We start from the raw sequence: 21,888 nt of genomic DNA, 5'->3' as shown, positions 1-21,888 counted from the left end.
CAGTTTGGCCACTGAAATGCTTTTCATGGGGTTTGCCGTGGCACCCCTGGGTCCCTCTTTTGGTCTGCACCCAACAAGGCAAGGGTAAGGATTTCACTGCTCCTGTTTGGGTGGATGGTGCTGGCGCGCATGGTTGGGACAGCTGCACTGGGTGCATGGAGCTGGGGGTGAAAGGGACGAGAGAGGGCACAGACCAAGCTACCCATGTCATGAGCTGTGGAGGGCTCAGCATTGGCCAGGTTCCTGGTTTTCACATTTCCTCAGCCATAATAAGCAGCAAATATTCCCTCTACAGCCCCTTGCCAAAGCAGAGCTTCACAGGGTGGTTTAGAGGGCCTGAAACATTAGGTCTTACAGTGGCTTTAATGTTTGCAGAGCCATTATGCATCTCCAAGAATGGAAATCTCTATTTTATGGAATCTGAAAGCTTTAGAGAGCTCTGTCCCTCTCTTCATGCAGATAAAGTCAGACACTGAGGTCAGAGTTATTTTGGGAGAAGGACACATAGGCTAAGAGGTCTTCTTCTTTAGGGGACCAGGCTGAAAATCCTGGAAGCTGCCAGCCAGGTACTCCTCCTGCTGAGATTCCCCAAATGATGAAGCAGAACAATAAAGCTAATCTCACCTCCAGCTAGCAATGGTGGGAGCTCTCCTGCCCAGCTCCTCTAGCACTCTACACCTTTGGTATATGTGGAAAACCCAAGGGAGCAATTCGTCCCTTGACACAGATAGATAGGACATGCCTTTGATTGAAAAGATGCTATATCACCCATTCAACCAGCCTTTCTGTCAAGTGCTGCCTTCCTACCACATCTCGAGCAAGCCCGCAATGTATTTGCCATGGTTGCCTGCTAGTAGCTTGAGGTGGATTTGATGAGCTGAGAAGGGCCATCAGTCCCATATAAAAGCCAGGGCTGTGTTAGATCTTCAATTGCTTTCAGAAGTGGTACAGACGGAAACAGCTGCTGCAAAACAGAGCTGTTTCCCATCAGGTAGACAAAGCTAAGGGTCTCTTCCGAGTCTGCCAGGAGTTTGTTTCATCTGTGAGTTTGTCTCTTTTCAGGGGAGGCAGAATAGCTCTTAATAGGATTTCAGGACTGGTTTATCTATCAAGGACAAAATCCCACAATGAGACAACATCACGGAGAGATTATCCTGTGTTCTCTGAAGGAGAGATCACAAGATTATCCCGAAACAAGGCTTGTTTATGTTGAGCTAATGACAGATAATTGGTAACCCCCTCTGCATAGCTGGGTGACCGACCCAGTGAGTGCTCAGAAAGTAGAAAAGCAGCAGCATTTCCAAAGGGAAGGAATCCAAGGCCTGACGTGGACTCAATCTGAAAGAAAAACTTCTGGAAAGGATCAGGGCAAGGCCATGAATTTATGAAGTAGTTGTTTGGCTGACTCTAATTTTTAAAGCATTATTATCCTTTTAGCGGGGCTGTCGGGTAGATGGAAGCCAGAGCTGGCGTGATGAAGAGCAGCTGAATAGTGATTTGCAGCCATTCCTGCCTTCCACACTTTTTTTTGCAGATCGGGGAGCCAAATTGCTTGTAAACAGCTTACTGCCCCCCAAAATGCTGCAAAAGGGGAAATTTCTGGGCCAGGGGTGTGAGGAATGAAGAGGGAGAATGAAAAAAAGAAGAGAAACACCAATGTTAAGTCCTGAGATCCACCAGCATTTGAAAGCACAAAGCCAGGCAGAAGATGACGGGAACATTTGCTTCAAATCCTTGGAGATTCCTTCTAGACTGACTTAAATGGGGCAAACCAAAGAGCCATTTCTGCAGGTTTAAATGCACTCCTTGTGCCCTTGCAGCAAACCCTCACCTTGCTTGCAGCTGTATCATCTGCATTTCTCCTGCATTACGTACGTGCAAAAGCAGCTCAGTCAGATGCTGCATCTCTCTAACCTTCCAGTCACTCATATGCCACCTTCCAAGTAATGCAATCAAAACAATCCAGCTAAAAGCATTTCATCTGGCCTAGACTGACATGAATTGTTTCTAATAAAACTAAAGCTCTGTGGGACAACTAATGGGTGCTTATTAGTACAGGCAATGGACTATTCAATCAACCATATAGGGAAACTAATGGGGATTGATGGCCAAAATACAAGATGAGGACTTACCTCTTTAAATAAATAGCTGATGGGCTTGTGATCGGATTAATCTTAGGTTTCTATGGGGAAAGTTTATACCTAGCTAATAAAGAGAAAAACAAAATGTGTGGGAAATAGCATCACCGGGTCCCTGGAGGTTTTAATGTTATTGCCTTTGCAGCCGTGGCAGCAGGTGGGTTTCCAGAGACACCTATCTTTCCAAACAGCACTGGTTTGGGAGCAGGTTAGCAGGTCGTGTCTCCCAGATGATGTAAAAAATTCACAGAGCAGCTGGAAAACCTCTCCTAGCTATTCTAGGTCTCTGACTGTTCTTTTCATCTTCACTTGCAACGGTCCCAGGAGTCACTACCGCAACCTTTGCATGGGAAGCATGAGCAGCAGGTGCTGGAGATGTGCTGGCACACAGCATGCTGCAAGGGCAGCCTGGGGAAGGCAAGGTTTAGCCTTGCTTCATTTCAGAAGTCAAAGCCTGATGTGAGCAGTCTGGAAGTGGGGCAATATCCCCTGTCCAGGCAGCACTTTTAATTTGCTTTCTGTAGTGCGGTAGTTTGCCCCAGACCTCAGAGCTTGGTTGATTCCCTTCAACTCAGACAGCCCACATCTAATCTGGAGAGTCCCTGAGCACAAAGGAGGCTGCAAAGCACACCAGGAACACCCTGCATGCCTCTCTACTGCTTTATTCTTCTCTGAACATCACCCTCATCTTCCTCTGGGGAGAGGGTTCAGGTCTGGATGAACCTTTGCACTCACTCAGCATGGCCCTTTTTTTTTAACCACCTTGCAGACAGTCCTAACTCTCCCTGCTTCATCTCTTCCCTTCAGCAAAGGTTTCCCAAGATTTTTCCAAAACCCAAGATTTTTCTACCTTTGTCCTCAAGCTGATAGAGGAATGGAGTGATTTGCAGAGCTGAAGGAAGGGCATGTGCACCTCTGGGGCTTCCAAGTCACTCTTCCCTGCAGCAAACCATTCCTTGATCTCCACCCTCCCATTTCCTTCCCTTTGAAAGGCCTCTGACCGGATCACAGATGGCAATTCCTATGTGACAGATCCTAATGCCATTATTGACGACAGACCAGATGTCCAGGGAGGCATATTGCTCGTTTTAATCCAAAATTCATCAAGAGCCTCACCTTTGTAGTTTAGGGTGAGTGTAAAGGTATCTTCATGGGAAGGGGGGCACACACATTTTTTTTCCCTCTTGCCTCATTTTTCCTTTTCCTTTGAGGAGGGGAGAGCTTCACACAGCATGGCCGGGAGAGACTAAACCTGACACCAAAGGGCTCCTGTTCTGAACAGCAGTGTCATTAAAATGCTACAAAAATCTCTCTTGAACTTTACAAGGACATGGGAAGGGATATGTTCTATGTGATAGCGTATGTATGAGCCTCAAGCTGTTATAGCATGCTGGCCCTGCTCATTGCTGCATCTTAGGTACCTAATTCCTAGTCAAGAGAAAGAAATAATTCCTATTTTGGGTTATGGAGCAATCCTGACTTCTAATGTATCAATTTTTATCCCAGTACTCGACAATACCTGACCGCTCTCAGTTGGATGTAAATCAGATCTAACACTCGTAGACACTGATTATGCCAGTGCAAAACTGCTCAGAGAGAGACCTAATCTATGCAATCACCCAGCATGTTTTTTCTTCTTTAAATCACACAAATGCAATTGTTGTGAAAGTGCAGACTACTGACCTGTCTCATTTTGTCTTCACCTGTCACCTAAACACGGCATATCCTTCCTAGAGATTAAGTGCCGTGTAGCTCTCCTGCTATAGGGCATGGCAGTTGGATACAAAGGAAACTACACAGGATCAGCCATAAGTGGGAGATGCGGTGCAGATCGCAGCGAGTTAGCACCAGGTAAAAAAACCACAGGTGACTTGTTTCTGCTAATATTTTAAAGCAAGAGCTCTCATGCTCGTTATCTCTCTTGGAGACGGGGAAAAAATCCCAACAGCCTTTGTGGCAGTGAAGACAAAGCTTTGCTCGGTGGGAGACGTCCTATATGGCATAATGTATGCCGGGAGAAATCCTGTTGTTTTATGGGCCCGGTTAGTGTGAAGTGCAAAACAGGCTTGGGGCTGAAGCTGCATTATTCATGGGGGAGCGTAAATATTTCAGTGCGAGGCTGAGGTGGGGAACAACATAACAATAGCGTATTGTCCTCTTTCTTCCTCTAAAATCATTGTTTGTGTTTAAGAAGGCAAGAGGGGACTATTCTTTTCCTTTAAACATAATGCCATGCACTGACACATCCCAGGGAAAAGCAGGATAACAGCGGGGCAAACCCCAGGGCCTCTCCGAGGGGGAGGGAAGCGTCCCATCACATCCCGGCTCCCAAGGAAGTATCGGTCCTGTCTTTAGAAGAGAAACAACTCAGCGCCTGGCATTTATTTTTGGAGATGATTCCTCGGTTGTGCTGTGCTTGAAGGGGACAAATCAGCAGGTGGGTGTACAGACGAGGAAAGTTTCCTGCAGTTTTCCCCCTCTGAAGAGCAGACTTATTTCCATGCCACTCTCCGATAACTCTCCAGTGCACGACTTATTTGATCAGAGGCGATGGCCGGTTCGCAGTAGGGCAGTGGAAAGCTGCGTTATAACCCCAAGTTGCAATATTTGGGGTAATGCGGTCATAGCAGCAAAGGGAAGAGGCAGGGGAGCGGGCAATGCTGCCTGCCCCAGCCCCGCCGACTGGGGCTGCCTGCTCGGTCCCTCTGTGCAGATGCACTGCTGCCATCAGCCGGCAAATGGAAACCAGCACAGGGCACGATCCCCTCCCTGGTACGAGGAATGCTAAAGCAGGCACAACTTACACCAAACTCTCCTTTTGCTGTTTTCACTCCGAAGAAGCACCCTCGGGTGCAAAAAAAGAGCAAGGCAGCAGATGGGATGTTCAGACGCAAGGGAAGGCTGGACCTCTCGGAGCAAAAGTTGCCTTTAAGTGCCGCTTTATCCTCTCCAATGCCACAGACCCAAGAATCGCAGAAGCTTAAGGGTGGAGTGAGGGTGTGGACAGGCCTCTCTGGGTCCTGGGTTGGGTATTTTGGAGCTTAGCAGAAGTGGGATTGCTCGAGCAGCTCCCTACATACTGTTCATGCCGTGCTGAAGTTGCACCAGAGATATACACGCCATTCAATACAGAGATTAAACAGTCCTGAGAAGCAAGAAGATTTGTCCATCATCATCATCAGTTCATGGGTCTTTCTTTTAGATGTTGTTTTTTTTTTTTTTACATCATTCACATTGTAATTTCCAGTTCCTCTCCTCTGCCACCTCCTGCTGAGGTCCCCAGGACCCCACTGCCCCCAGGAGCTGGTTGCACCATGCTGCCTCTTGCACAGGCTCGTGCCACATGAAATTGCGTTTCTGCAGCGGTTCCCTGACCTCCTGCTGGGCAGATTGCTGCCGATCTCACAGCTCATTGCCTGCCCTCACCTCTAAAGCAAAAGGCTTTGTAGCCTCCTGCCATACACATCAGTCATATGCTGGTTTGAATCATGAAAAAATGTATAAAAGAGGATGACAGGTGTTTAAAAGGGAAGCAAAAACTGATTGCAAAAATGCTACGGGCAGAGGCTTAATGTTCCCCAAGCTAGAGCCCCGTCATTTCTAGGTAGTGGTGTGTGACCAGGTCCATCTCCACATCCCACCCTATGCCCAAGGGGGGCTCTGGGCACACTCAGGCAGGAGGTGCAGAGGGGAGGACTGGGGGCTTGAGCTCACCTGCCCACTGTGCCACCCCACTGCCCAGTGTGGGCTGGCACCTCCAGCCAACAGTGCTCCTTGCGCTGACCGGTCAGCAAAAGGGCACACCTCCCACCACTGACTGCATTGAGACCTTCAGCTCCAAATGGAGGCAGTCCAGACTGCTCTTCTGGGCTCAAACCCCCATTTTTTTAGGTGGGCAGTCCCCTAGCAGACAGCCTGGGTCTTGCTATTTATCCCTGCAGCTCTAGTGTGGTGCTGAGAGTCTCGTGTGGAGTGAGGTTTGGCCAAACTTCAGATAACTAGTTATTTCAGATAACATGATTTTGGCCAGAGCTACATGAGATTCCAGACCTTTCTCACTTCTGTTTCCCCTCCTGCAAAACACCCCACAAAGATAAGCCTTGGCAGCTATCTCCTGTAGGAGATAAAACAGAACCAGCTCCCCAGATCTGACACAGCTGAAGTGCAACAAAAATCCCTGTTTCTGCTCTTTTTGGAACCATCAGAAAGAAACTCAAGTGGCTTCCCCAACAGTGCGAAACCCTGAGCTTTTCAGTTCTCACATTTAATGTCTGTTTCTCTTCCATGTTCCTTCTCAGCTCAGATTGAGGTTCATAGCCAGAAATTCAGATTTCATAGCCAGAAAACCTTACAATAGTCCACTGTAAGTGCTTGCTGTGAGCTCAGTTTATTTGTGACCTGTTACATGTGCTGTGCTTCCCACGTGGAGTTATTTGCATTCAGCCACTTCCAAAATGAAGTTGAACAACTTTTCCTTTGGAATCAGCCCTCAGAAGGTGGGGAGACATAAGGCCCCAAATATTTCTGAGATAACAGCCCTTTCTGATTTGTGTCAGGGTCATGGAAAAACAATACTTTAAAAAAAAATACCCTGGGGTTTTACGCAACATCCTCTGTTTAGGGCATTGGGCAGTGCCACACTTGGAGGACGGGCAGGGTGTCCGTGAGCCCCCTTTGCAGCCCCCAGCCCTGGAGCTGCAAAGCTGCATTTCCCATATGGGCACCCGCAGCATCCAGGGTTTCCTGGGCATAGACAAGTCCTTGCCACCTCTCTTTGCCTCGGCTGCAGCAGGAGCAGGTGATGGAACAGTATTTATGGTTATCCCCATATGTTGCCAACAGTAGGCTGGAGGGGCAAGTTAGGCAAGCTTCAAAGCAGCTTTGTGTTGCTGGGCACTGCAAGCCATTTTTATCAGACGTCACCTTGTGCCGTAGCGTGGCCGTACTAGACTAAAGTGCGATGTATGGATCAGCCTGTCTTTTGCCAACGAAGCAGTCAGAACAGCACTTTTTTCCAGGAGACGTTGCTGCCTCCAGGCCAACTGGTGCATGATCCCACAGGTCTCTTCCTGCAGCACTGATACAACTACTTTGAAGACATCTCTTTTGTTTAGATTACCTGATAAGTAACAGGCACAGCTCATGTTGCCTTTTTGAGAAGCTGGAGGAGAATACAGAGATTGCAGCACAGGGCCGGGCACGACCTGCACGCACCCCATGCCAGAGCACTCAGCTTCCTCCAGCAAGAGCGTTCCCAAGGGCCAAATCCTGATGCAGCCTCTGTGCTGCCCTGTGGATGCCCACACTGTCTGGCTAGGCACAGGATCATATCATTTATCTCCTTGGAAATGCTGCAAAGCTCTCATTTGGGAACGGGGGAAGAAGCAATAGGTTCCTCCTTCGTCGCTGGGTTTGGTGGTGGGTGACAGCGGCCGGGCGGCCCTGCAGACCCACGCTCTCCCTGTGCTCACCACACAGGTGTAGCACAGACATCGGGGGTGCTGCCATACCCAGCTCCTGCCAAAGCTGACCCGAAGGCTTGCTCCTGACCTGGCTTGGATTGGAGCCCGTGACCTAGAGATGAACTGCTCTATATCCCATATCCAGTCTCCCACTGAGTTTATTTTCTAATGTGGCAGATCAAAGACTGCTGTAAGGAGCAAATCTATCAAAGGCTCAGCACCCTAAGATAGATCCAGCTCGCTTTTATGTTTACTTTTAACAAGCATACTCCTTCCTATTGTTCAGCAATTGCTTTAAAATGGATAATTATCAGATTTCCCTATTAATGGGAAAAATCAGGCAATCATAAATCTTAAAACCTGCTACTATCTGCACACTGCATGTATCACATTAGGGAAAAACCAATCTGTGGAGCAAAGCTATTACCGAGTGACCATGTCTTGGCTCAGCAGCTGGTTTTAATTTCAGCAAGAGATCCCCTCTGCTTCCCAGCAATGCCACCAGCCCTGCTCTTCCCACCGCTTCTCTGTAAGCACTGCAAAACTCCAGCGTCAGCCTCGCACATCACACGCTCCAGCAATTCAAATCAGGAGAACCTATGCATCTGAGACAATGAATGCCAGCTCATTACTGCATCTGCCTTGCCCTTCTAGACGCTGTAAGCCCAGCTCTCCTTACACTTTTTAGTCAAAACTACACTTGCTTTAGTGGAGTTGTTTCTCAGTTTCACCCAAATAACTGAAAAGGGTTTCTCTGGCTGCCTGATCATAGACATAAGCCATCAGACACACCTGGAAAAATTGCCATCTAGTAGGAATTAACTGACAGCACTTTGTATCCTCTGACGTGTTTGGAAGAAGTGAAAACTTCCTTTATTTCCCCTATATAGTGACCTACACAAAGCTGGACATGGACTTAAATGACTGGTGGACACACCACCTTCCAGGTCCTGATATCTTCCTTGTTGCACAAAGAGCAAAAGAATAAGGGAACATGGGCCAGAAGATAAGGGTCGGTCTTGTGGTTAAAGCAGCAGACTGGCATTCAGGAAATTCGAGGTGAGATTCTGGCCCTCTCCCCCAAAAACTGTTGGAATCAGCTGTAGCCTTGAGGACTGAGTTTTGCTACAGGTTATGAGTGGCTTTGGGTAAATTGCTTAACCAACCTCATTTCCCACTCCCCATGCTAGCTGGGATACTTGTGCCCATCATGCTGGGATGTTGCATGAATTATCTGGTATTTGGGAAGCACTTAAATCCACGTAACTCACATGTAACAATTAAATATGGTCCTGCTTTTAGATTAGAGCTACAATAATTGAGAGCTGAGCACATTTTGTTTTGATTTTCTTATGACTATATGAGTTCACTGAGACAAGTGACAGAGAAATATGATTCATCATATTCCTATGAGTATTTCCAAAACAGTTCTTACTTTTATCTGGGCAATTGGAAAAATGTTAAAGGCAAGACTATCTTACCCAGCTGACTTAAGAAGGTTGCTTTATTCCACTTTTCTGTTTTCAATAAATACCTCAGGACAAAAACATCCCCTGCAGCATATACACGCAAAGGACAAAAAGGCGTTAAATCCTAAGGGGGGGGACAGGGGGAAGAGATAAATAGTTTACTTCTGTTATCTTTACCATATGTTCTATTCCAACTGGATACACATAAACAGCATGTAATCTTCAAGCTCAGCTTTAGACTCTTTGAAGTGACCTGACCATACTACTGATTTATTTCAGACTAACCTTTCTCTTTGAACCCTAGGTCAAGGTTAATTCTATAATAAAACATACCTTATACAGCTGGCTTTTCCAGTGGTGCTAGCAAGTAACGAACCCCTCAGTCATAAGCATTTGTTTCACTGAGTGTAGTATTGTATTTCTATTTTCCCTTCCCTGTATTAATTTCCTTCACAGACCCTAGTTAAGGGGAAAAAAATCTCTTTTCCGGTCCATGAGATCAATTTTAAACACACTGGAATTAAATGAAGACATTTAAGCCACATTTCTTTGCTGAAATGCATCCACTAACACCAGAAACTATTTTTATTACAGTCTATGTTAAATAATCAGATCTTCAATTTCATAAGGAGCCATACAGCTACGTTATTCAAACTCCCCCACTGGCAATGACCCTTTCAAAACCTTTTACAAAATCATCTTTGCACTGAATCATAGCAAACCAATAAGGATAGCTTTTCTATTGAGGAAAATAAAATTGGAAAAGGGAAATACATTTGAAGGGCACTTCTCAAAAAAAAAAAAAAAAAAAAAGAGCTCCTTGCAAGTGCCCCCAGCCAGTCTTGCCTGCCTTTAGGTATCGAAGGGTAGAAGCACTCCAAGCAGGGGTAGAAAAGTGCACAAGCTACCTCAGCGGTCTGGGATGCAGTCATGAGGAGATGCTGAGGTGCATGCCATATTGTTCAAAGGCTGCTCATTGGGTTGTTTTTAAGAGGACTGGAAAGATGCTTTTGAATATCAGCCTCCAGCCCACAGCACATACTCACAGAACTTAATTAAAAAGCAGCAACGCACAAGCTAAAGCAGCAGCTGTTATGTATTTCTTCTGACTCCAAAGCCTGTTAGAGCTGTCGGGAGAGGGATGAGATGAAATCTTCCAGGTTTGGGGCTTCCACGAGGCACAGGCTGGAAGACCTTACCTGCCATAGCTAACACGAGGGAGGAATTGTGCTTCCCCTCCAAATGAATGATGACTTTATCCTGGCTTATCCTCACACATTTTGCAGGCCCAAGTCTACAGTGGGTTGATGTTCAGCATCACCAGCACACAAAGGTGCATCGCCCTTAAAACTAGCACCAAAAGCTTTCAGTACTTCATCTCTGGCTTAGTGGCCGCTTTGTAAAACGGGGTTTTAGTCCAGTGTTAGATGGGTTTGAGCAGACAGCACTCTCAGTCAACATCGATACAGTAAACTTGTTATCTCATCAATATCTGCCACTGCCTAACACAGCTGAGCTTGCCGTAATGGGAGCACCATCCATTTGAAATCCCAAAGGTAGGCATCGGTTTTGGATCAATGCTCTCAGAATCTCCATTAACCATTATGATGCCAGTGATGTTTTAGATCTGTTCTGGATTAATTTCTTCATGCCAGGACAAGTCAACAAAAGGCCTTCGTTTGTTTGAGACTCTCTTATAGTAAGAGAGTGGTGGCACAGTGAGCCCAGCATCTCCAGAATTGACATGGTTCCAAGGCAACCCTTTTGCCTCCAGCTCTCCCATCCCATTTCACCACACTGTCCTTCTCTTCTAGCTTCTCCTCAGGCGCTACTGCCTGTCCCCGCTCCTTCATCGCAAGCCAGGAAGCCCCATTTGCCACAGCAGAGCCCCAGCTGGCAGTGCTGTATGTGTCCTGCCCTCCGCACCATGCTCTGCCCCAAAACCACAGCCCTGGGCATGCTGTGGGATAAAAGCTACAGCATGCTGCCTGTCACATCGAAGTCCTGATCGGAAGACCAACACACCTTTTGCTAAATGAAGTGTCTTTGCCCATCAGGAGTATCAGGAGCAGTACTCTTCCTCTCTTGTCTACCACAATAAGTAGTATTTTAAACGAGGGCACTGGAGTTACACCAATTCAAGACCTCAAAATAGCAATGTAAAATTCCACCCAAATGTGTTGAAAGACATATCTCTACCATTTTCTAATATTGTTCTTTAATGGGCACCAAAAATTATTACATCTAATGATTTATTAGTGAATGAAATCAGCCAATTAGCCGACTGATTTTCAAAGGGAACACAGAGAACAATTTAATATAATGCAAGATAATAAACATGTCCCAAGCTGAATCACTGAATGATGTCGCTAACAGCCTGTCAGAGATATCAGATATTTACAGCAGAATAAGGCACCACATCAGATAAAGTAAAATACATCCTCTCAAGGATATAGAAATATGGAAAGGAGTCTCTCCGGCTGCATTTCAAGTCTGGGTAATTTCCATAACTCCTGAGAAAAAGCTTTGTGTGGTGCCAGACCTCTTCTCAAAAGTCACCCATCCATGCTGCTGGCGTGGGGGAGACCCTCTGGACCAAGCACAAGGTGGCTGCTACCCAGTCTAAGAAAGCCAACAGCACAAAATACAGCGGGTAATTTGAAATGTGCTCGTCATGACACTCAAGACAAACCTCTATCAGTGTGAGAAGTTCTGCAAAGACCAGGCAAAATCTAGATTTCAAGGTTTCATCCAAAACCTGCGCAATAATAGTCCATTACCAGTATGTCAAGAAGGAAAAAATAGCATGGACCTCACAGGATGGATAATGTTTTAAAGATAAAAACATGTATAGATATCTAGTAAATTGGGTAACCTAAACCAAAGGTACCTTTAAAATCATTTTGTCTACATGTTGCCACTAAATATGTCAGACCCAAGCAAGTATTATTTGTGCTGTCCTAGAATTGATGGCTTCATATTGCAGGCTTGTTTATGCAGCTGTTATTGAAAGATGCGTTTTTGATAAAATGGTAAAAAGCAAGTAAACAAACCTATAACTCAATTCGATTTATGTACGTCATTGTGAAATCATTTTCAATTTAATGTAACTGTGCACAGTCTACATCTATCTGGTTCTATCCAGAATTATGCAACCTCCTTATACTCCCGAGCCATTCAAGTGGGTGAGTAAGAATATGAGCTCTGCACTTGGGAATGAAGTTCCCATTTTGTTTGCTTTGATACCAGTTTGCCCTTAGACAGTATTTAATACAGCTGGTGTTCCTGTTCACTGTAAGTAAGGCTGCAAATTGCAGCTCCAGCAATCTCTGGAGATCCAGTTGCGAGATGAGAGCCCAGTAACAGGTATCCACAAGTGACCTTAACATTGTTCCGAGCATCTGCAATAGTCTACACGTGCAGCGCCTGTATCAGTTACTCCATGGACGTGTGCAACACCCCTCCTAAATGAGGAAACCAAGAAAGATGTGAGAAGACATCTAATATGGCTATACATTTCCAAAATTGGTCAAAGTAACTTGCAATCAGGAGAGCAACAGAGTTTGGGCTGAGGAGACTTCCACCCTGCCAATGGTGACTTCTAATACATCTTGGAACTGGAGAGATGCTTCACAGCACTAACACTGTCCCAGTATTTCAGAGAGGAAGACTGAGCCCCAGTCTCAGGCAATGTAGTGAATGCAACCTGGTGAAACTACTGGTAAGAGGTTCAATTAAAAAGTAAACTCCTACTGCTTAATTCTGCAAGACCAGCCTGTGGGAGATGACTCAAACAAAGCTGGATTCATTCTTCGAGGCTACAAGCTTGGATGATAAAGGGAACTGCTAAGGAGTAGCAGCATCTACATGCTTTTGACTTACTATCACGTAAGTCCGTTAAAATCAGACTACATAAACCCACACTTCACACAAAAAGCAGTCTCTCTGGATGACCGTTCTGACTAACCAGCGCTGCTGTTTCACATGAACACAATGCCCAAGCCGGGAGTTCGCATCTGTCGTGCCCCAGCAGCCAAGGACGAGGGCCTGGGACCGTCCCGACGCTGTGCAGGGGACAAGGGCACAAGCTGTCTGACAGGACCACCGCGCAACTCGCATCCCAGCACGCTGCCGCCGTCCCCTGCCTCGAGGTCACGACACGCTGGTGTTGTGGGTACAAATGGCTGGGCTCCCCCTCCGGGCCACGGACCCGAACCGGTCTTCTGCTGAGAGGAAGGTGCCATTTCCCCCCTGTACCCTCTCCAGCTCTCTACCTGAGGGAAAAGCGCCATTTCCCCCCTGTACCCTCTCCAGCTCTCTACCTGAGGGAAAAGCGCCATTTCCCCCCGTACCCTCTCCAGCTCTCTACCTGAGAGAAAAGTGCCATTTCCCCCCTGTACCCTCTCCAGCTCTCTACCTGAGGGAAAAGCGCCATTTCCCCCCCGTACCCTCTCCAGCTCTCTACCTGAGGGAAAAGCGCCATTTCCCCCCCGTACCCTCTCCAGCTCTCTACCTGAGGGAAAAGCGCCATTTCCCCCCTGTACCCTCTCCAGCTCTCTACCTGAGGGAAAGGCGCCATTTCCCCCCTGTACCCTCTCCAGCTCTCTACCTGAGGGAAAGGCGCCATCTCCCCCCACCTTGTACCCCTCTCCAGATCTCTCCCTGAGAGGAAGGCGCCATTCCGCACCCCCCACCCCCCCCGCCCCGGTCTCTTCCCGAGGGGAAGGCGCCATTCCCCCAAGCCTCCCTCCTCCCCGTCCCCGAGGAACGGGCACAGCCGCCGCGGCCCCAGCAGCGCGGCCGTGCAGGGCAGGAGAGCGCCGGAGCGGCGCGGGGCGGGGAAAGGCGGCCGCACGGCGGCGGGGCGGAGCGGCGGGGCCAGGCGGCGGCCGCGGCGGAAGGGGCGACGCCGCCCGGGCGGGAGCTCTCGCCTTCTCGGAGCGGCCGCCGCTCGGCAGCCCCCGCCGGGCATGCCACCGCCCGGCCCCGGCCCCGGCCCCGGCGAGGCGGCCTCCCGCGTCAGGGAGGCGGCGGGGAGGGACCCGCTGGCCGCCGACCTGCGGTGCAGCCTCTTCGCCGCCGCGCTGCAGAGCTACAAGCGCGACTCGGCGCTGAGGCCCTTCCCGGGCCGCTACGCGGGCGGCGACACCAAGGACTTCGAGGGGCTGGTGAGTGCCAGTGCCCCCGGCCCGGGGGTGTATATCGGAACCGGGAATGGGGTGTTCTGCCTCTGGAGCGAGGAAGCGGCCTTGTGAAAGGGCTAGGTAGGTGGGGGAGCCCAGGCCGAACGTGCCTGGGCTGTTCTGGGGGAGACGGCGAGGTTGTCCTCTGAGGTGAGGGACGCGGCGCCTCGGGGTTACGAATAAAGCCGACTGAATTGTTTATCCGCTCACGGAATCCAGGTTTTAAGGTACATTTGGGATTCTGACCAATAGACCCACACGTGAAAACTTCCAAATCCCGTGCTGGGATACAAAGCGTTTTAAGAGCTTGCCCTACGTGAAATTCCGATCAATTTTGAAGGGTTTGTATTTTACACGGCCTGAACAGCCCCTCTGTGTTTATCCCACTGCAGATCCTGTATCGTGACAGGTGGTTTTCTTTCAGGAGCTTGCTTGATTATTCTTGTGTGTACCTTATAGATATTGTTGGTAAACACAAATATTTTATGACTTGTCTGGTATTTGTTGTTAGGATGAGTGACAAACTTTCCCACAAACTGAATACAATTGTTTATATGTCAGAACAGAAACTGCTTTTCAGTTTACAACTTATTAGGGTGAAATATTGTTTTGTTTTCACTAGAGGTCTCTCTTTAATCATAATGAAAATAAGGAGCTTGTACTAAATGCTTGTCTTGTTAGCTTGCAGATACCAACGCTCTACCAAGCCTGAAAGAACTTCTGGAGTCTGTTCCAAACGCAGAGAAAAGGACCTGGGATTTGCTTAGTTGGATTTTGTCATCTAAGGTCTTCATGATACAAAGTACTAAGAAACAGGAGGTAAGTTTTGAATTCTGAAAGTCTTGGTTAGAATTTGTCTTTTAAGGCAAACTTACACTTCAGAGATTATTTCCTCCTGATGGAAGTTAGTTGGTTATTGTGACAGCTTGACAGTTCAGTGTGAATGCATTTTTTTCTGTATATAGAGAGGGTTGTTTGCTATGTTTTTAAATAAAATTTTCAGGACCACTGGTTGGAAGAAAGTTATCACTGTCAGTAGTTGATGATGGGCATTGATTGTAGTTGGTTACTCCTATTAACGTAGCATGTACACATGCATGTTCTAGACCAAGATGGTCCAACTCGGGTGTCACGGACCTAGGTCCTGCTTCTCACTGAGAAAGCCCACTTTGTACTTCTGCATACTGCCCCAAAAATGGAAAGGTTGAGAGCCACTGAGGTATTTTTGTAACAGGGATCAAAGTAGTTTGAGAGATTAGTAGCAAGATGAAAACAACTTCTGTTTTCACTTTTTTGCCTGTTCCAAGATCAGCTGATGAATATATCGTCTTAGTAGCCAAAGTAGAATTGTGATATTGCCCTTACATCATCAGTTAATTCATAATCACAATTCAGGTTTTTTTTCTGGAAAGAAGAATTAAGATTTATCTTTGATAGCAAGAAACCGTCAAAATTTTTACTGTCCGCTTACTCCTTCTGAATTGTGACAGTATTGAATTCTAACACAGAAAGCATAATCAAAACACATAAGGCAACGTGAAAGACTAAGGCACGGTAGGCAAAATTTCCAGTGAGTAATCTAAAGTGCATATACCAACACTCATATTCCTTCCTGTTTTTAAGTACGAGAAGATCCAAGAACTCACAGGCATGTCTGGGGCCGTGGTTCCTGCTCCAGACTACCTCTTTGAGATTGTGTATTGCGATCAAATGAATACCAAGTTTGCTGAGACCAAGGGTGAGCGGGACCTCATCTATGCCTTCCACGGGAGCCGCCTCGAGAACTTCCATTCCATACTGCACAACGGCCTGCACTGCCATTTGAACAGGGTGAGGCTCCTGGTGTTGGCACCATCTTCTGTTGGTCACTTGCAGCTAGTGACACTTTTTAAAAATAGGCCCAAATTCCTTTAGGGACGTGAAATGTGCTGATGATCTTATACTGCTGTTTTCACTTCAGTGTAGGCCTTTGTGGATGGTTGTGTTGGATTTTCTAGTGCAGCCTGAAGGTAAAAACTGGAAGCGGCACAAAACCCTTTTCTCTGGTGTGATGAATTATGGCTATCCTTTGCTTCTTTGTAAGGAAGTTTAACGCCTCTGAAAATACTGGCCTGACAGCCTGCAGCTGGAAAGTGCCTGTGCACAGAGGAGGAGGATAGTGGCCCAGACAATGTAGAGTCTCTCTTTCTGCCTGGCCTCAAGTTTAGATCAACTAAGTTTTAGGTGCTATTTGCAAATGGAGCCTTCTTTAAACAGCCTGGTTAAGGGAGACATCACATAGGATTTGCACCTCTTCTGATTTCCACGGAAAGGCAGTTGGGACTCCTGGCTTTTTGTGTCATTTGTAATGCAGCTTTACACAGCAGCTGTTTAACCTTCCAGTCAACCTGGACTATGTTTTTCCCCCATGTTCCTTATAACTAATGGCTTATCAGGTACAGTGGACTTACTGGATTAATAATTTTAGCCAGTGTGGCAAATCCTGTGATTCAAAGTTATTAAAACAGTCAATATTTGAAAGGAATTCACAACTGAGAAGTAATTCCCTCTTTTCTAGTAAAGCATGGATTTAAATGCAAGTAAAGCATTGCCTTGTTTGTGGAGGTTGGATTATTTGAATGATGGCAGTCTCAATAAATCAGTGAAATGCCTCTAAGAGCAGTACAGTCATGTTGATATAAAATACTTATGCTGGCAAACTAAATCCAAATCCGGGAAGGCATGAATCTGTCCACACCAAGGGCTGTGCCAAGCAGCTAATTTGAGGGATGGGAGAGGGCAGCTGCCCCACCCCGAGGAAGTTGTGCCAGGACAAAAACAGTGCATGGACCAGGCCCAACACGGGTCAGAAAAGCCTTTCTTAATTTACCTTCAGAAAAAGAACTGCCAGTCTGAAAGTAATGAACACTTGTATGTTTTTTATAGTTTGCACTACAGGATTTTAGGATATACTTCTGCTCCGTTTCAGACATCCCTGTTTGGTGAAGGTACCTATCTTACCAGTGACCTGAGTCTGGCTCTCCTTTATAGCCCGCATGGTCTTGGTTGGCAACAAAGTGCGTTGGGCTCTATCCTTAGCTGCGTAGCTGTTTGCGAGATCATTGACCACCCAGATGTAAAATGTCAGGTGAAAAAGAAAGGTGAGTCTATTGCAGTAATAACTATGTGCAGTTCACCTCTTACTTAGCACTTCTCATATTTCAGCTTTGTGCATATATGCTGTCATATAAACAGTGCAATATATGGAGCATGGATACGCTTCAGCAGAAACTGGCTATAGGCTCGTTTTCTGATTGACCCCTCAGCAAATGCACAACAGCCTTGTTGTCTGTGAAGCTTCTCTTAAAATAGTATATTTAAGGGGTAGAAAATATTTTGGTGGCATCACCTAGTTTCAGTAGCATGATAAAATCATGTTCCATAATGCCTGATCATTTCACCTGTGATGGTGGAACAGAAGCATCACAAATGTATCAATAATGAGCTTTATTAGATGTCTAGGAAGCCTCTGCTCAGACTGTCCTTCTCCTTTGATTGCTTCCTGCTTGCAGGGCTCAATCAGTCCTTCAATGTTGTTTTTCTTTCCCTGTTAATATTAGCAGGCCCTCAAGCACTGCATGGGAGACCTGCCTCCTTATCATCCTGGTCTGGGCCATAATGCCATCCATACCAAGGATGACTAGGAGTGGTATAGCCTCAAGCAAACTTTTCAGTCTATTCTTGGATGCTCAGGGATTCAGGGGAATACCAAGAGTAGGTCTTTGGTTATCTCATTCCCACTCTTGTGGGAGTGGGGCGGGGGGGGGGGGGGGGGGGGCGGGGGCTTGGTTGTTTGCTTTTTTACAGTTACTTGAAGTGCATCTTTTTTTGCTTTTCTGTTCCCCCAAAGACCTCTTCTTTTCTCTTGCCATTCAGATTCAAAAGAAATAGACAGAAAAAGAGCAAGAGTGAAAAACAGCGAAGGGGGTGATGTACCACAGAAATACTTCGTTGTCACAAACAATCAGCTTTTACGAGTTAAATACTTACTAGTATATTCACAGAAACAGCATAGGAGGTAAGAGTTCAGCTATCTAGATTGATGAGCGTGCTATAACAGCCAGATAAACACATCTCATTTTTGAAAACCAACAGAAAACAAGCAAGAAAGATATGCTGCTCTGCCAGAATTTGGTTTTAGCCTGTTTCCTGTGGAAGTAAGGCTTACACCATCATGTTGTCTCTGGCTCAGTCTTTGAGACTCCCAGGCTCAGCTAAATATGTTTTTTTCACCAGATGTGTAAGCACTTAGTATCTTTGAGAGCTCTAATAATCTGTTTGTGGCAGGAAACAAAGGGTAAAACTGATGACTGCAGCTCTTAAAACTAGAGCAGTTTTAACCCTGCCCTTATCTGTCCTAAGTGGCAGCATTCACCCAGCTAGTCAACATGGGTGTACAGGCTAGACAGTTACAGCTCCAAACCACAGAGAAAGATATGAACATGGGGAGAAAGGACTGGATTGTACATGGAGACTTAGCAAAAAGGGGTGGGGAATCAGGCTTTGTTAGTTACAGACATGGTGGAACAACTGTCTGGTTACATTGCATTAGCTTAACAGTTTAAAATAACAAAACCTAAGACACTCTTTGCCAAGGTATTCATGCATCTGACAGAATTCATGTACTTTTCCCTTTTCAGGCCTTCTAGTCAATCTTCCTGGTTTTACACCCACCGTTTTGCCGTAATGATGATGCTGTACCTACTGCTGCTAATAGTGATAGGGGCCAGCAACTCGCCAGCCTTTGTCTACTACTGGCACAGAATGTTTGACTCGGAGAGATGAATTGCCGGAGATGATAAACTGTTATTTTCACCACGTGCCTTAATAATAGCCAATCTGCAATGCACTGCATCTGTTCCAGAGCTCTGGAAATAAAGGTGCCTGGAGCTTTCCAGTTCTGTCACCAATATATTATCCTCATGGCAACTTTCCATTTATTCTTATTTCTGTGTTCCTGTGATTCATGAGGATGCCCAGTACAGCTGAAAAGGATCACAATGGTGCAGCTTAGCATGAACCAATTGTTAGGGGTCCAGGGGAAAAAGTTATTTAAAATTAATGAAAACTGAGCATGGAAACACTCAGGTGTAACTATTTTCTGTCAAACTGAGGTATGTTTGTACAAGTTGGAAAGGAAGATTTTTCTGTATGTTAGGCAAAGCAACCTGTAGGGAGTCTTACCAGTTTGTTTTCAGAAACTGAATTTAGTGATGTTTAGCATGTATCAGTGCAGATGGGATCACTTCTAAAACTAACTTTGGCTTTGGCCAGGAATTTTTATATTTGAGCATAGTGATTGTAAGAAAACAACAAGAAATAAAACAGCAACCAAAATGGAACAAGTTAAATGGTTTCTAGTGTGTTTTTTTCCCCGCCCCATAAAACATCTATAAGGTTTGTGCTCTCAGCCATGATCTGTCTTGTCCTTCGTTAGTGTGCAGATCAGACAAACTCAGGCCCTTCAGCATCGATACTGAATAAGGATTATTCCTATCAAATTGCCTTCTGCTTGTATTTTCTGCACCAAGAAGAGGGAGGGTGAAGGGCTCCACTTATGCTGCCACCTGACAGGCTTTTGGGGGTTGGGGCTGCCTGGATTTTGGGATCTGGTTCAACATTTTTACCTGTATTGAATTGTTTTCAGCCTCCCTTTATGAACAAATGGACTAGCTAACAGTAACTTGCCAACTATTTCCTGAAACAGTTGTAAGAAATGGAGTAAAATGGCAGCAGAACTGGTAGGGTTGTATTTTATGTCTGTGAACATTTGTAGGACAGCTAACTTCATTTAGGCTTCACTTAGGCCTCCACGTGACAACCTGTGCACAATACTACATGTCTGTAAGATAGACTGGCCACACTAAGTTCTCACAAAGAAGTGGAGTTTTCTATGGCCAGAACTGCGGCTGTTAACGCTGTTTGCAAAGTGCTTTGGCTTAATGCTGGTGTGTAAAACCTCAGTATCTCTGTCCTGGTTTTGGCTAGGATAGAGTTAATTTTCTTTCTAGTAGCTGGTATAGTGTTACATTTTGGATTCAGTATGAGAAGAATGATCTTGAAGAAGGACATTTTGGGGGTTTGTTTGAAAACACACATTTAGTCGTGCAATATAAACAAGGCAACACTCTCCCCTTTCCTGTCCAAGTCCTTTGCATTTGCTGTTGTTACAAAGCAACGTACAACTACCTGAAACTGAAAAAGGAGCAAAGGACTGTCCTCTGATTAGTGACTGGGCATGGCATAAACCTGATGAAGAGCCCAGGGATTGTAGGCAAAGAAAAGCTAGATAGGTGCCACAGTTCAAGCTTGCAGTGTAGCTTTTAGTAACAGACTTGATAAATGCAGGTTTTCATTGCACAGTGAACCCTAACCACAAGAAAAAAAAAAAAAAAAAATCTCATCACATATTTCCAGCAAATGAGTCTATGATTACTACCTTACTCATTAAATATTTCAGAGAAAATCTCTTCTTTCTCTGATGTTGTTCTGGTACCTAATTGCCAGAAATAATGACCTGGTAATCAGGTTTTCTAACTCAAGGCTGAGAACAAGTTCATTTACAGCAGCCTGTCTTCTTGGTGGATGGAGCTAGAAGCATTTATTCCAGTTAATTTTGCTGCCAGAACAAATTTATTTATTCACCATACAGCTTGCAAAACAAGAACATTATAATCCAATTCCCCATTGCCTTTTACAGTCCGTTAATAATGCTCACTGTTAAAGCATATTGCGTTACCTCAGCCCAAGAAACGTACATGCTAATTATAGCGTTGATTTGCAATTAAAATATACATAAACTAACAATTTATTGCACAACAGACTCAACTACTTTATAGTAGTTTACTCCTTGATATTCCAATTCAGAAACTTGGGGTTTGAGACATGCGTGGGGTTCTTGGGAATGTTTGCCCATTTTTGGTCCACCTCATCATGTTACATATAGCGTTGGGCCATATATGTGTCAGTTTAGGGTAAAACCAGCCAGAAAACCTAGACATATTTGATGCTATCTAAAGGGTATTGTGTTGTTAAAAGGCTTGTATGTCTGCAAACGAAACATCTTTCGGAACAGATGGGCTATCGGGGGCCCTTTGGAAGAGGAGGAGGTTAGGCAGCAGTTGGGGGCTGGCTGGCTGTTTGCACTGCAGGGAAATGCACAAACCCAGAGTCCACGAGTCAGACGAAAGGAACAGATGGGGAGGAATGCAGCAGGGTTTTGAGGCTCTCTTCTTAGGGTTTCTTTGCATAGGAAAGTTTCTGAAGAGTAAGCAAAAGGAATGAATGCATAGCGACTGTTCAGCACTATCTCCTAATGTCTGCCTGGGCTTTTATTTTGCCTTTAAGCCATTCAGTTGAGCTCTCTTCCCAAGTGTGGGGCAATAGCTCCGTGTAGGGAGCTAGTTCCCAAGCTGATCTTCTACACCAGCTGCTGCAGGCTATAGCCCCAGAGAGAAAAGTATTGCAGGGGCTCTCACGGCAGATGCACGCAGTCCAGCACTGCAACCAAATCAGCAGGTATCAAAGGAAAAAAATCAGCTTTTTCTGCTTTGAACAGTTTAAATAGACCCAGAAGAAAGAGGTGGCTGCAGGTGGG

The 21,888-nt window shown here is 45.9% G+C and overlaps 1 protein-coding gene across 1 annotated transcript; it reads left to right on the top strand.

The window, feature by feature from the left end:
• Positions 1-13,937: 13,937 nt before the first annotated feature.
• Positions 13,938-19,642, top strand: PARP16 (poly(ADP-ribose) polymerase family member 16). The gene is made up of 6 exons (XM_075044604.1): positions 13,938-14,237; positions 14,934-15,071; positions 15,876-16,082; positions 17,221-17,392; positions 18,168-18,309; positions 18,932-19,642. Exons 1-6 carry the CDS (start codon positions 14,040-14,042, stop codon positions 19,074-19,076), a joined length of 1,002 nt encoding a protein of 333 aa, XP_074900705.1. The 5' UTR covers positions 13,938-14,039; the 3' UTR covers positions 19,077-19,642.
• Positions 19,643-21,888: the final 2,246 nt, after the last annotated feature.

Source organism: Buteo buteo, chromosome 13 (assembly GCF_964188355.1).
Source record: "Buteo buteo chromosome 13, bButBut1.hap1.1, whole genome shotgun sequence".
Classification (NCBI taxonomy): domain Eukaryota; kingdom Metazoa; phylum Chordata; class Aves; order Accipitriformes; family Accipitridae; genus Buteo; species Buteo buteo.
This window is presented reverse-complemented; position numbering and strand designations above follow the sequence as displayed.